At 43.4% G+C, this 13,685-nt stretch overlaps 2 protein-coding genes across 6 annotated transcripts in view; one reads left to right on the top strand and one right to left on the bottom strand.

The window, feature by feature from the left end:
- The window catches only part of LOC101949790 (arylsulfatase D-like), a 36,660-nt gene extending 25,367 nt beyond the window's left edge, over positions 1 to 11,293 (bottom strand). Inside the window, exons 1-4 of one of the 3 annotated variants that reach the window (XM_005283313.5) lie at positions 10,894 to 11,293; positions 8,232 to 8,286; positions 7,947 to 8,007; positions 4,265 to 4,414 (exon numbers count right to left, since the gene is read on the bottom strand). In XM_005283313.5, coding sequence (XP_005283370.2) covers positions 4,265 to 4,414; positions 7,947 to 7,981 — 185 coding nt within the window. In that variant the 5' untranslated portion in view covers positions 7,982 to 8,007; positions 8,232 to 8,286; positions 10,894 to 11,293. Of the gene's footprint in view, positions 1 to 4,264; positions 4,415 to 7,946; positions 8,008 to 8,231; positions 8,287 to 10,893 lie in introns of those variants that run through there. The other 2 variants (XM_005283314.5, XM_005283315.5) reach the window with 2 other exon arrangements.
- LOC101951641 (CD99 antigen) overlaps positions 1 to 13,685 on the top strand; it is a 514,232-nt gene that overhangs the window by 240,489 nt on the left and 260,058 nt on the right. The gene's annotated exons all lie outside the window — the stretch shown is intronic.

The following is a 13,685-nucleotide window of genomic DNA, read 5'->3' as shown; positions in this document are numbered from 1 at the left end:
GGATCATGGAGCCCGCTCAGATCACCGCGGCAATTATGAGCACTATGAACACCACGCGCATTGTCCTGGAGTATATGCAGAGCCAGGACATGCCAAAGCAACACCAGGACCAGCTGAGGAGGCGATTGCAGCGCGGTGACGAGAGTGATGAGGAAATTGACATGGACATAGACCTCTCACAAGGCACAGGCCCCAGCAATGTGCAAATCATGGTGTTACTGGGGCAGGTTCATGCCGTGGAACGCCGATTCTGGGCCCGGAAACAAGCACAGACTGGTGGGACCGCATTGTGCTGCAGGTGTGGGACGATTCCCAGTGGCTGCGAAACTTTCGCATGCGTAAGGGCACTTTCATGGAACTTTGTGACTTGCTTTCCCCTGCCCGAATCGCCAGAATACCAGGATGAGAGCAGCCCTCACAGTTGAGAAGCGAGTGGCGATAGCTCTGTGGAAGCTTGCAATGCCAGACAGCTACCGGTCAGTCGGGAATCAATTTGGAGTGGGCAAATCTACTGTGGGGGCTGCTGTGATCCAAGTTGCCAGGGCAATCAAAGACCTGGTGATATCAAGGGTAGTGACTCTGGGAAATGTGCAGGCCATAGTGGATGGCTTTGCTGCAATGGGATTCCCAAACTGTGGTGGGGCGATAGACGGAACCCATATCCCTATCTTGGCACCGGAGCACCAAGCCACAGAGTACGTAAACCGCAAGGGGTACTTTTCAATGCTGCTGCAAGCCCTGGTGGATCACAAGGGACGTTTCACCAACATCAACGTGGGATGGTCGAGAAAGGTACATGATGCTCGCGTCTTCAGGCACTCTGGTCTGTTTTGAAAGCTGGAGGAAGGGACTTTCTTCCCTGACCAGAAAATAACCGTTGGGGATGTTGAAATGCCTATCGTGATCCTTGGGGACCCAGCCTACCCCTTAATGCCATGGCTCATGAAGCCGTACACAGGCAGCCTGGACAGTAGTCAGGACCTGTTCAACTACAGGCTGAGCAAGTGCCGAATGGTGGTGGAATGTGCATTTGGACGTTTAAAAGCGCGCTGGCGCAGCTTACTGACTCGCTCAGACCTCAGCGAAAAGAATATCCCCATTGTTATTGCTGCTTGCTGTGCGCTCCACAATATCTGTGAGAGTAAGGGGGAGACATTTATGGCAGGGTGGGAGGTTGAGGCAAATCGCCTGGCCGCTGATTACGCGCAGCCAGACACCAGGGTGGTTAGAAGAGCACAGAAGGGCGCGGTACGCATCAGAGAAGCTTTGAAAACGAGTTTTGTGACTGGCCACGCTATGGTGTGAAACTTCTGTTTGTTTCTCCTTGATGAACTCTCCGCCCCCCCCACCTGGTTCACTCTACTTCCCTGTAAACCAACCACCCCACCCTCCCCTCCCCCCTTCGAGCACCACTTGCAGAGGCAATAAAGTCATTGTTACTTCACATTCATGCATTCTTTATTAATTCATCACACAACTAGAGGGATAATTGCCAAGGTAGTCCGGGATGGGTGGGGGAGGAGGGAAGGAAAAGGACACACTGCAGTTTAAAACTTTAACTCTTATTGAAGGCCAGCCTTCTGATGCTCGGGCAATCATCTGGGGTGGAGTGACTGGGTGGCCGGAGGCCCTCCCACCGTGTTCTTGGGCGTCTGGGTGAGGAGGATATGGAACTTGGGGAGGAGGGCTGTTGGTTACACAGGGGCTGTAGCGGCGGTCTCTGCTCCTGCTGGCTTTCCTGCAGCTCAACCATATGCTGGAGCATATCAGTTTGATGCTCCAGCAGCCGGAGCATCAACTCTTGCCTTCTGTCTGCAAGCTGACGCCACCTATCATCTTCAGCCTGCCACTTTCTCTGTTCATCCCGCGATTCAGCCCGCCACCTCTCCTCTCGTTCATACTGTGCTTTTCTGTAGTCTGACATTGACTGCCTCCATGCATTCTGCTGTGCTCTTTCAGCGTGGGAGGACATCTGGAGGTCCGTGAACATATCATCCCAAGTCCGCCGTTTTCTCCTTCTAATCTTCACTAGCCTCTGTGAAGGAGAAACATTTGTAGCTGGTGGAGGAGAAAGGAGAGGTGGTTAAAAAAGACACACTCTTTCACGTTAAATTTTGCTGTTCACATTACACAGCACATGTGCTTTCGTTACAAGGTCGCATTTTTCCTCTTATATTGAGGGCCTGCCGGTTTGGTGTGAGAGATCACTCACGCAGTGCCAGGCAACAGATTTCGGCTTGCAGGCAGCCATGGTAAGCCACAGTCTTTTGGCTTTAACCTTCTTAACATGTGGGAATGGTTTCAAACAGTAGCGCCCTCATTTCCCATACCAAGCACCCCTTGGGTTGGCCATTTAAAATGGGTTTGCAATGTAAAATGAGGGGCTGCGGTTTCCGGGTTAACATGCAGCACAACCCCCCCACACACCCAATTCTCGGGGATGATCACTTCACCCCTCCCCCCCACCACGTGGCTAACAGCGGGGAACATTTCTGTTCAGCAGAGCAGGAAGGGGCACCTCTGAATGTCCCCTTAATAAAATCGCCCCATTTCAACCAGGTGACCGTGAATGATATCACTCTCCTGAGGATAACAAAGAGCGATAAGGAATGGATGTTGTCTGCATGCCAGCAAACACCGGGACCATACGCTGCCATGCTTTGTTATGCAATGATTCCAGACTACGTGCTACTGGCCTGGCGTGGTAAAGTGTCCTACCATGGCGGACGGGATAAGGCAGCCCTCCCCAGAAACCTTTTGCAAAGGCTTTGGGAGTACATCAAGGAGAGCTTTCTGGAGATGTCCCTGGAGGATTTCTGCTCCATCCCCATACACGCTAACAGACTTTTCCAGTAGCTGTACTGGCCGCGATTGCCAGGGCAAATTAATCATTAATCATTAAACACGCTTGCTTTTAAACCATGTGTAATATTTACAAAGGTACACTCACCAGAGGTCCCCTGTGTGCCTCAAGGTCTGGGAGCACGCCTTGGGTGAGTTTGGGGGTTACTGGCTCCAGGTCCAGGGTGATAAACATATCCTGGCTGTTGGGGAAACCGGTTTCTCCGCTTCCTTGCTGCTGTGAGCTATCTACATTATCTTCATCCTCATCTTCCTCGTACCCCGAACGCACTTCCCTGTGTGTTTCTCCAGTGAAGGAGTCATAGCACATGTTTGGGGTAGTGGTGGCTGCACCCCCTAGCATGGCACGCAGCTCCGCATAGAAGCGGCATGTTTGCGGCTCTGCTCCGGACCTTCCGTTTGCCTCTCTGGCTTTGTGGTAGGCTTGCCTTAGCTCCTTAATTTTCACGCGGCACTGCTGTGCGTCCCTGTTATGGCCTTTGTCCTTCATGGCCTTGGAGACCTTTTCTAATATTTTGCCATTTTGTTTACTGCTACGGAGTTCAGCTAGCACTGATTCATCTCCCTATATGGCGAGCAGATCCCGTACCTCCCGTTCGGTCCATGCTGGAGCTCTTTTGCGATCCTGGGACTCCATCACGGTTACCTGTGCTGATGAGCTCTGCATGGTCACCTGTGCTCTCCACGCTGGGCAAACAGGAAATGAAATTCAAACGTTCGCGGGGCTTTTCCTGTCTACCTGGTCAGTGCATCTGAGTTGAGAGTGCTGTCCAGAGCGGTCACAATGAAGCACTGTGGGATAGCTCCCGGAGGCCAATAACGTCGAATTCCGTCCACACTACCCCAATTCTGACCCGCTAAGGCCGATTTTATCGCTAATCCAGTCATCGGAGGTGGAGTAAAGAAACCGGTTTAAAGGCCCTTTAAGTTGAAAGAAAGGGATTCGTCGTGTGAACGTGTCCAGGCTTAATTCGATTTAACGCTACTAAAGTCGACGTAAACTCGTAGTGTAGACCAGGCCTGAGAGTCAGAAAAAAAAAAATTGCCTAAACTTATACAAATGCAATCAGCTCACCAACCACACCCAGTGACTTCGGCTGGCGGTGATGGCTGCTTAGCATTTCTAAAAGTCAGGCCCAAAAGAACACAAAAGAATTGTTATTGATAAATAACTGACAATAAACATAGCCATTGCTAACAGAGTATGTCATTGTAATGCTTTTATAGCGCTGGAAGAGAAATGGTCCAGTTAGTACCTTTAACCTACTGATGGTGACACCAGCAGGGAATCCCGTCCTTCTGCCAGCAAGCGTCTCAGCAGAGGAGGAATTGAACAGACTATGACATTCTTACAATAAAAAAGTAAATTAACAACTTTGATTACTATGCTTAAATCCTTTACCTTATAGTATCATTTCCATAGCAGCCTACATCTCCAATACCAAGATCATCGGCCAGTATCAGTACAATGTTGGGCTTGTAACTGACTGAAGCATGTGATCCAGGTGGCCTTAGGAACAGACATAAAACTAGCAGGATGGTCAGAGAGGTCCTGAAAAGGTAAAAAAAAAAAAGGGGGGCCTAATCAATAAAATTTGGCTATTTTTATTTTTAAATACATACAATAGGAAATGGCAGGTTAAATCAGATAATTCTAACCCTGGAAGGAACAAAGTGTGAAAAGTTTTATGAAGAACTGACAAAACAAATTAAAAAAAACACATTGTATTATATAGGAGCTTTCAGTGAAATTCAAACTGAAAAATGACCCCCTGTTACCTATTCTACACTACAAAGCAACTCACTTATTCCCATCACTTTCTATTTAATGCTTGAATAGTGTGAACCAACAGAGATTTCCACTGTCTTCAACACCTAGGATTAGATAAAGACAGCCAATCTGGTTCCATTTGTCAACAAGAGAGCAATAATTTTGTTCCTTCATTTCTTTCATAGCCATATAATGAATATCTCCAAGGAAGAAGACAGTAGGAACATACTATAGGACGCAATAAAAGTTTAGCAGGGCTAGTCTGTGAGCAAGCCACATATCTATTATTAGCTGGGGATTTCTGTGAGAAATAAGCACAAATATTAACATAGCCAAAATGCCCCTTTGTTTCCAAATTGGTGTTATGGCATCGTCATGCAAGTTTTGCATTCTGGGCAAACAAACAGTTCTATAAATCTTTAGCTAGAAGTAAATAAGTGAGGGGAAGAATACAGATCTGATTAAGTATAAATTTGTCCCTCTATATGAATATATAATGTGCCACTATGCTGAAAAAATTAAAACATTTTGTATTTCAATCAGCTTTATGGATGTCAAACATAGAGTTTCTATGGGTTCCTGAACCTGCTACAGTTTACAAGTTTAAAGTTCTTAATATTTGGCCAAGAAAAATAATTGTTAAGTGTTGATCCAACATTCCATATTACAAAGAATTAAAGTTGTGGATGATACATTTTTAATGGACTAACCTAAAATACACGGGACAAGTTTTCAATTATCACCCTCGTATCATAAGGACAATTCAAGAGCTGACTAATCAAAATGTTGCCAATTATTATGGTTATTTTTCTATTTAGTCTAATAAAATTTTTCTGCAACGTTTACCCACCTTTTTCTCATGAATATTTAAATTACTGAACTACTGTAATAATTTGTCTGATTTTACTTTGCACAATAACCATGACATTTTGCCTTACTTCTTTCTATTCCAGAGTTAACAATGTGTCTAGTATTACTGAATGATAATAAATGCTGCATTGAAAAGAATGACTGGACAGTAATACCTACACCACCAATATGCACATTACAAAAATGTATTACAAGATGACACAGTATCCTTCTTGAACATATCATGATAAATGACTTAACTAAATTATATAGATTTTACAGATTACCTGCTTGTAAGGATCCATGCTAGATCAATTCAAAACTCCAGGAAAGCCCGCCTTAGCACAGAAATTACAAGGTCTACATTAGACCAGTTTATATCCAGATATAGATATGTGTGTGAATATTACTTTAGTTTGGGGTGTTTGAATTTGGAGTTTCATTAAAGTCCCATAAGTCAAGTTGCAAAATTCAAATCTTTCAGAATAAGGATTTGGATATGGAGTTTCATTAAAATCCAGTGTCTGTCTCACACACAATCAGATACTACATACTGAAGACACACATCAATTAAATAGGTTCGAAATTGTCAGGCTGTCTAGTGCCCATTAACTTTATCATGAAAGAACAGGCTATACCTCCTACATACTTCACTCCCATCTTCTGTTTATCTGAAATGTACTGAAAAGTATTGCATCAATCCCTGAAGCAACGCTGGAGTCTGGCTATCTGCCTTCAATTACACATACAGACTGAAGTTCAAAGCTCCTCCAGCTTATGCAAAAAGTCGAAAATACTTATGGAATGAGGAAATAACTTGTGTGTAGTGGCTGACTGGGATTTGGAAAGATATTTCACAGAATATGAAAGGGTTTTAATTCAAGAAACACATGTAGCTCTTCAAATGACAAAGATCTAAATAAGGAAGAAAACATTAAAAGATCAGCCAGCTACTACTTTCTGCAGCAACTACTTCTTGGCCATAGCTTAACGCATGGATAAATTATAGGCCTTCACTTGGTAGTTAAGAAGTGACAAAGAGAGGAAAACTATTTTACCTTGGAATATTGAAACCCATAGCTCTGCTTGTCACGTAACTCCAAAAAGTTTTGTGCAGTATTATATTGTAAATCATTTTACCCATCTAATTTGGAAGATGAATCCCAGTCAATCAAATCTTCTTTAGCATTACCAATGAAGAAGCTTCTGCTAGGGTAATACTTTTACTCCAGAGAAGGTCTGTGAGACAACAAGATATCTAGTGGATGAAATTCTGCGCTAAGCCTTTAAGGGTATGTCTACGCTTTGAGCTGTAGGTGTGATTCCTAGCTAGAGGAGACAAACCTGTGCTAGCTCTGATGGAGACAGCACGCGAAAAAATAGAATGTAGCTGCTGTCATGAGAGTGGCTAGCTGCCCAAAGTGTGTGCTCATCAGAGACCTAGGCAGGTATTTGGGGCACCTGGCCCCTTCCACTACTCGCACTGCCATTGCTACATTCTATTTTAATACACCAGCTACATCAGAGCTAGTGTGGGTATGTCTCCTCAAGCTGGGAATCTGAACTCCAGCTCGAAGTGTAGACATACCTTTAGAGGCACAGCACAAAACTCACAGCCCAGGGAGAGGTAGGGGCCCTGTAGGCCTCTCTAAGTTACAGCAGTCTCCCAGGGCTTCCCGCTTGACCACTACATTGTCCAGAATGTTCACAGTGTTGTGCACTCTGGCCCACTTCTTCCACTATGCAAGGGGATCTCAAAGAGCAGACTCACAGCTGTAATTGACAGTGCTTCTGTGGGAGCAAGCTCCAACAGGTAGAATCGGGGCATCACTTTCCCCAACTGTAAAATGGGAATAATGATACTTATATGTCCTTTGTAAAGTGCTTTGAGAGCCAATGATAAAAAGCCCTATGTAAGAACTAGGTATTATTATTTAGGGCTCCTTTATGCCAATCTGGCTCTTTTACCCACCATAGAGGGGCGGGAGTGTCTTTACAATAAACAAATGTTTTTTCCTAGAATTCTCAAAATCATGCAGAGAACAAGTGCAACCAATGTATTGACCTTAAACAGGTGTAACAGAGGGAAATCCAGTCCCATAATTTTAAACTGCTTTTTTTGATGGTTTCTAAACTTCCCAGAAAAATTGAACTTGAGACGTTTACACATGACATGTACATTTAAGTGGAATCGGTTTCTTTGGGGGATTTTGGGAGTTTTGGGGGGGTTTTGGGGCAGCTTCTGCCATTGGTAATTTGAAAAGATTAAGAAGAAACAGGATAAAAATACCACCACACCAACAAGTCACATTATTGTTATATTTTATTATATTTTTATATTCACACTACTTTTATATTTATGATGCTGATGTAGACTTTATTATGTCACTATTCAACTCTAATGAGCTTTTACTCATATATAGGAAGAGAAAGTCATTTGTTCTAGTGATTTTTTTTTTCTTACCAGTAGCCTGTCAGGTGCCACATGATTTCCACCATGACACAGAGGTTGGTATTTCAGGATTCTGTAAGATAAAACAAACCACATTAAAATAAAAAAATGGAATCATGTAAATGATTAAAGAGCCTGATCCAAACCCCACTGAAATCAATGGTAGTGCTTATTCACTTCAGTGAGCTTTGGATCAGGCCCAGAATAAAAAAACCAATGACAACAAAAAGGAATAGACCTTTAAGAACAGGTCATGATACACTGATATTATCATTAATTACTTCCAGTAATACCCACAGTGTTCCAGTTGCCTTCTAAACAGAGAAGATGGCATGATCCATGCTCTGAGAAGCTAAGAAAAGACAAATAGACAAGTATAATGAGAGGAAAGTGAAGGGAGAAACAAATTATATTATCCTAGTATATGGGCCTTATTCAGGGCCTTTTGAAGCCAATGGAAAGACTGCCATTTGAACCAGGCCTTATGTAACATACACATTTCACTGAGTTATACAAGTCCACAGAAGTAACCAGATGCCACAAGAATGGCAACTGGAATCATTAGCTCCCATGGCATTGCACCAACACCATCATATTAACTTGTGATGGAGATTAAAATAACAGTTGATTTATCTGTCTCCCCTGCAATTTTCAGACAGAAGCCCATTGCCTCCCTCTCTTTAGCTTAAGACAGTTTCCCCATTGACTGGGTAATAATTCTCTTTCACTGTACTACAAGATTATATTAACAAAGTCTACCCTTTCTAAGTTAAGGAACGGTAAGAGATCTTCTTAAAGCACAATAATAGTCTGGTAGCTCGTTTTACAATATATTTTGTTTTAGTCTTCCTAAAGATATGCTTAATTGTTAGAATTTCTAGTCATCCACTATTACAGATTGTCAGCTGATATTGTCTGAGTGATGCTGACAATTTGCTTCTCTCAGGCTCTTTATCTTAAGTTCTGAGATGTACGTTTTCCTGATTGGTACTGTTTTTTGCACCTTTTCAGTTGTTTACACCTTTTCCCTCTGGTGCATTCTCTGGAGATTGTTTCTCCATAGCTATGATCTGGGTATTTTACTTTCACACATTTCCTCTAAGCTCTCCTATACAGTTGGCATGGTTTATATACATTTAGAACAGGATACTGTAGTTACAAAGAGTTAAAATAACAGCCTAATGATCTTGATTCACGGGCATCCCGCAGCTCCCATTGGCCGGGAACGGTGAACCACGGCCACTGAGAGTTGCGGGCGGCCGTGCAAATGTAAACAAACTGTCTGGTGGCCCACCAGCGGATTACCCTGATGGGCCTCATGTGGCCTGTGGGCCCCAGGTTGCCCATCACTGCCTTAGAACAAGAAGTGCAGTTTTTACAATTAGGGTTTTAGAATGGATGTGGTACCAATACGTGGCCTACACACACAAAAACCTCACAGTAACTTCCCCAAAGTTGACTAAAAATACTGAAAGCAATTATTTTGTTAACAAGTACCTAGCCGCATGTACTGCCCCAGTTAGTCTGTAGAGACCCAGATTTAGGTGTGGGCATTAGTATATAATGAACCATATTAAGATGAGTGAAAATTTCTTGCTGCCTTCAGATCCCTCCTCTAGCCACACATTTATGACCTTACTGGCAGAGGTACTAAGCCAATGATATTCAGACCTCAGTACAACTATTTAATAACATAGTAAAAGCATCCTGATTGATTAATAATTAAATCACACAGTGTTTTAATATCATGTGCTGCAAAGAGTTGCAGGAGACACATTAAAGAGCCACTTGCGGTTTCCCGAGCCTTAGTCTGAGTGTCACTGTACTAAGCAACTTTAATACCCACCAAAGTTAAAGGAAGTTGCAAGTACTCAGCAGCTTTGAAAGTTAGGTGCAGTTACTGTGCGTTTAGCTGCTATTCAGGTCTGGATTGGCCCATAAAGTCAGACCTTTGGATTTACCCTCCTCACATTTACTCAGAATATGGGACTGGGTGGACTTTTCTGTGGAGGTGTTTATGAAATAAAAGACAATATTGTGACGAAAGTGAACTAAATTAATTTATCTTCACACTCTCCAAGTCTCTTCGCCCCTCCCCCCAGATTAAGGAGAGTAGAGTATGATCAGAGTGCCTTTGTACTCTGGTAATTCCTGGCTACCTAAACAGCGGCGCTGGGGCTGCTGCATCCTTATGCAAGTATGGAGACCTCAGGGCTGCTCTAACCTCTAACTCCCATGAGCTCAAATCACTATCCCACAACTGCTCTTAAACAGACTAGTCACTTTTTATTATCCAAATTGTATTAAATTCAAATACAAAAAAATTGTAAAGCTGATGAAAATGAAATTGGATCTCACCCCAGTTTTAACAATTTAAGGTGTTGTAAATAAGAGGCCTTTTATATTTTATTAACTATACAAGATTTATACTGACAGTGCCTCTAAAACTTCTGAATATTTTGATAGCAAAATATTCAGAAGCATCTAGCTTCAAACAAAATAGCACAGCCCTAGGCAAAACCTATAGGTATTTTTAGACACAATAATCCTTTTCTTAAGGATGACTCCAGCCTGTAGTACACAGTTCAACATTACTCATGGAATTCTCTTATTTGATAATTTGATTTGATTTTGTGCCACTGAATTTGTTAAAATGTTCTTAATTGTAGACTGAGTGCATACAAAGTAAAACATCTCATAATTCCAAATCAACTGGTATGCAAAATGTACGGTATGCAAAATACAACTGATTGCTCCCACTTTTTACAGCACTATCATGGGCAAGAAATATTTGTGCATGGTAGTCATCGCTGTAACAAGAAACATTTTTCAAAAGCTTTATCAACTTATTTTATACTGAGGGAAACAACAAAAATTTTGGAATGACCATTAATATTTTCCTGTACATTTCCAAACAAATTTTGCTACAGTAGATCACAGAAAGTAAAAAGTACAGTACCTGGTGTTGTCACGCTGCACTCTGGTAGTTTAGAATAGAAGGCAGTCGATGCATTTGTCTGTGAGCTCAGCTTCAGAGTTGATTTTAAGTCATTTCATGTTCGTCAGTGAAACCACCTCTGCCACAGCACAGCATTTACCATCAGTTTTAGCTGTTGCCTGGAGGGCAGTCGTCATATCTCCTCTATCTGCTCATGCGCACTGCTGTGCAGCACGGAAGGCAGGGCACTTCCGCACTGAATAGGGTGACCAGATGTCCCGATTTTATAGGGACAGTCCCGATTTTTGGGTCTTTTTCTTATATAGACTCCTATTACTCCCCACCCCCCCATCCCGATTTTTCACACTTGCGGTCTGGTCACCCTAGCACTGAAGGACAGCTTAACCAGTATAGTACCAGAGAAGCCAAGCCAGAAAAACCTTATTATGTATCTCTGCTGCTGAGAGGCTCAATATACTAAACTTCCCTAAAGTGTACCTCCTGCTGCTGTTTGCACAGTGGTAACATTCATAAACACATGTGGGACTGATCAGTGAACAGTAAGCCTTTCATTAGAGACCTAGCTAAAATGATTTCTGTTGTTCACTGGTTTCCAGAAGAAGATTAAGGGGTCTGTCTCCCTTTCAGCTCAACACAGTTCCACTGAAACTCTAAACATTCATTAACAAACAATTCCCATTAAATCATTCATCACTGCAACTCAGGCCTGGAAAAAAGAACAAACGTAATACTTTCTTTTAAACTTCTAGTGAAGCAGCAATTCTGTAAAGTTTGCATGAAGTGAGGGAAACTAATCTCTTTTAAACAGCTTTGGGTGACTGCCACAATGAGTAGGAATTGCAATAGATTTTTAAAAAAAGAAATAAGCTTCTAATATCAGAGAGAATTTACAATATTTCTCTATAATGTCCCAATTTTGTCTTCAGAAAAGAGGGTATAATACCCAGTAACCAGAATAAAGAATGGTCAGTGTATCTAAGGGCATAATGGGCATTACATGTTTTAATCATGTTATTTTTTAAAGGCAGTTCTGACTCTGTATTGACCTGACCAATACATACAAAGGGTATGTCTTCATGGCAGAGTTAACTTGAGTTATTGACACTTGAATTACTTCTCTTGAGTTAGCATAGCTTGAGTGAAAGCAGCCATACTGCGAAATAACACTTGAGCTGCTGTCCATACTGTTGCTGTTTTCAGGGCTTGTCTATATAAACATTTAGTTTGTTACAAGCGGGGGTGTGAATCTAGCCTGCCAGGCACTACTAGACACCCATGGTTGGCCCATGCTAGCTGGCTCAGGCTTGTGGGGCTCAGGCTGCAGGGCTGTATAATTGCAGTGTAGACATTCTGGCTTGGGCGGCAGCCTGAGCTCTGGGATACTCCCACCTTGCAGGGTCCTAGATCCTGGGCTCCAGCCCAAGCCCAAATGACTACACTGCAATTATACAGCCCCGTAGCCCGAGCCCCAAAAACCAAGTCAGCTGGCATGGGCCAGTCATGGGTTTTTAATTCCAGTGTAGACATACCCTAACTGTCCATGTGGACCCAGCTGATGCGCACTAGAAGTTTGTTAGTGCACTTTTTGATCTGCCCTGCTTTGGAATTGGAGTAGATTAACATGCACTAACAAACTAAAAGGGAAAGGGGTTGGGACGGCTTTGTGGCCTGCATCATGCGGGAGGTCAGACTAGATGATCATAATGGTCCCTTCTGACTTTAAAGTCTATGAGTCTATTAGGGTGTATCATCAGGGTCCACATGGACAGTGTGTGGCAGGCTAGCGCAGGACAGATTCATATCCCCGTTTCCCATGAACTAAATGTTCACCTAGACAAGCCCTCACTCGTGTGTGGCATTAAGGGCTTGTCTTCGCTGCACCGGTTAGCTCGAGTTAGTACACTTGAGTTACTGCACTCAAGCTAGTCTAGCTTCACTAGGAACCGCCGCACTTCAGAACAACCCCGGGAGCTACACAGAGTGATTGGATTTAGCTTCTGTAACTCAAGCAATCCTGACTGCTCAAGTTGCTGTAACTCAAGCAATCCTGACTGCATTCCTAGCTCCAGCATCACTCGAGTTACTGCACCCCACCCTCTGAGAGTATGTCTGCGCAGCCAGTGGCAGCCCTCGGCAGCGAGCACCGAAGCCTGGGTCAACAGATTTGGGCTTGTGCTACCGCACTAAAAATAGCTGTGTAGACAGTGCTTAGGCTGGAACTCAGGCCCTGAAGCCCACCTCCCTCTCTAGGCTTCAGAGCCCAAGCCACAATGTCCAAATAGGTATTTTTAGTGCAGTAGCATGAGCCCTGAGAGCCTGTTGATCTGGGCCATATTATAGATGTACCCTGGTGGGCCAGCTCATTTGAGCTTAAAGCACCACTTAACTCAAACTGGAGATTTTTGTACGTGGAGGGAAGTCGAGTTGGGGTAACACTTCAGTGATCATTCTTGCTAATTCTGCTATGAAGACACACCCTAAACCTTCTGGGTCTTGTGGTTCTTTGTGCTGCAGTATGCTGAGCCACGCTATGAATTCTATCCCACTGTACTGTGGGAGAGAGCCTGTCTGTCCTTTCTGGGCACACTGGGGGAATTGTGGGAAAGCAATGGAAGACTATCAACATTCAAGTGGAGCTAGCCTGCATCCACATTGCTGAGTGGTGGTGTTAGCAAACTGATGAGCCGGCCAACTCAAGTAAAAAGCACCACCACACTTGAGTTAAGGGCTTTAGTGTGTGGACAGGACTCAAGTTACGGGCAACATTTGAATTAACTTTGCAGTAAAGACAA

Source organism: Chrysemys picta, chromosome 1 (assembly GCF_011386835.1).
Source record: "Chrysemys picta bellii isolate R12L10 chromosome 1, ASM1138683v2, whole genome shotgun sequence".
Classification (NCBI taxonomy): domain Eukaryota; kingdom Metazoa; phylum Chordata; order Testudines; family Emydidae; genus Chrysemys; species Chrysemys picta.
Note: the sequence above shows the minus strand (reverse complement) of the source record. Positions and strands in the feature narration are given on the sequence as shown.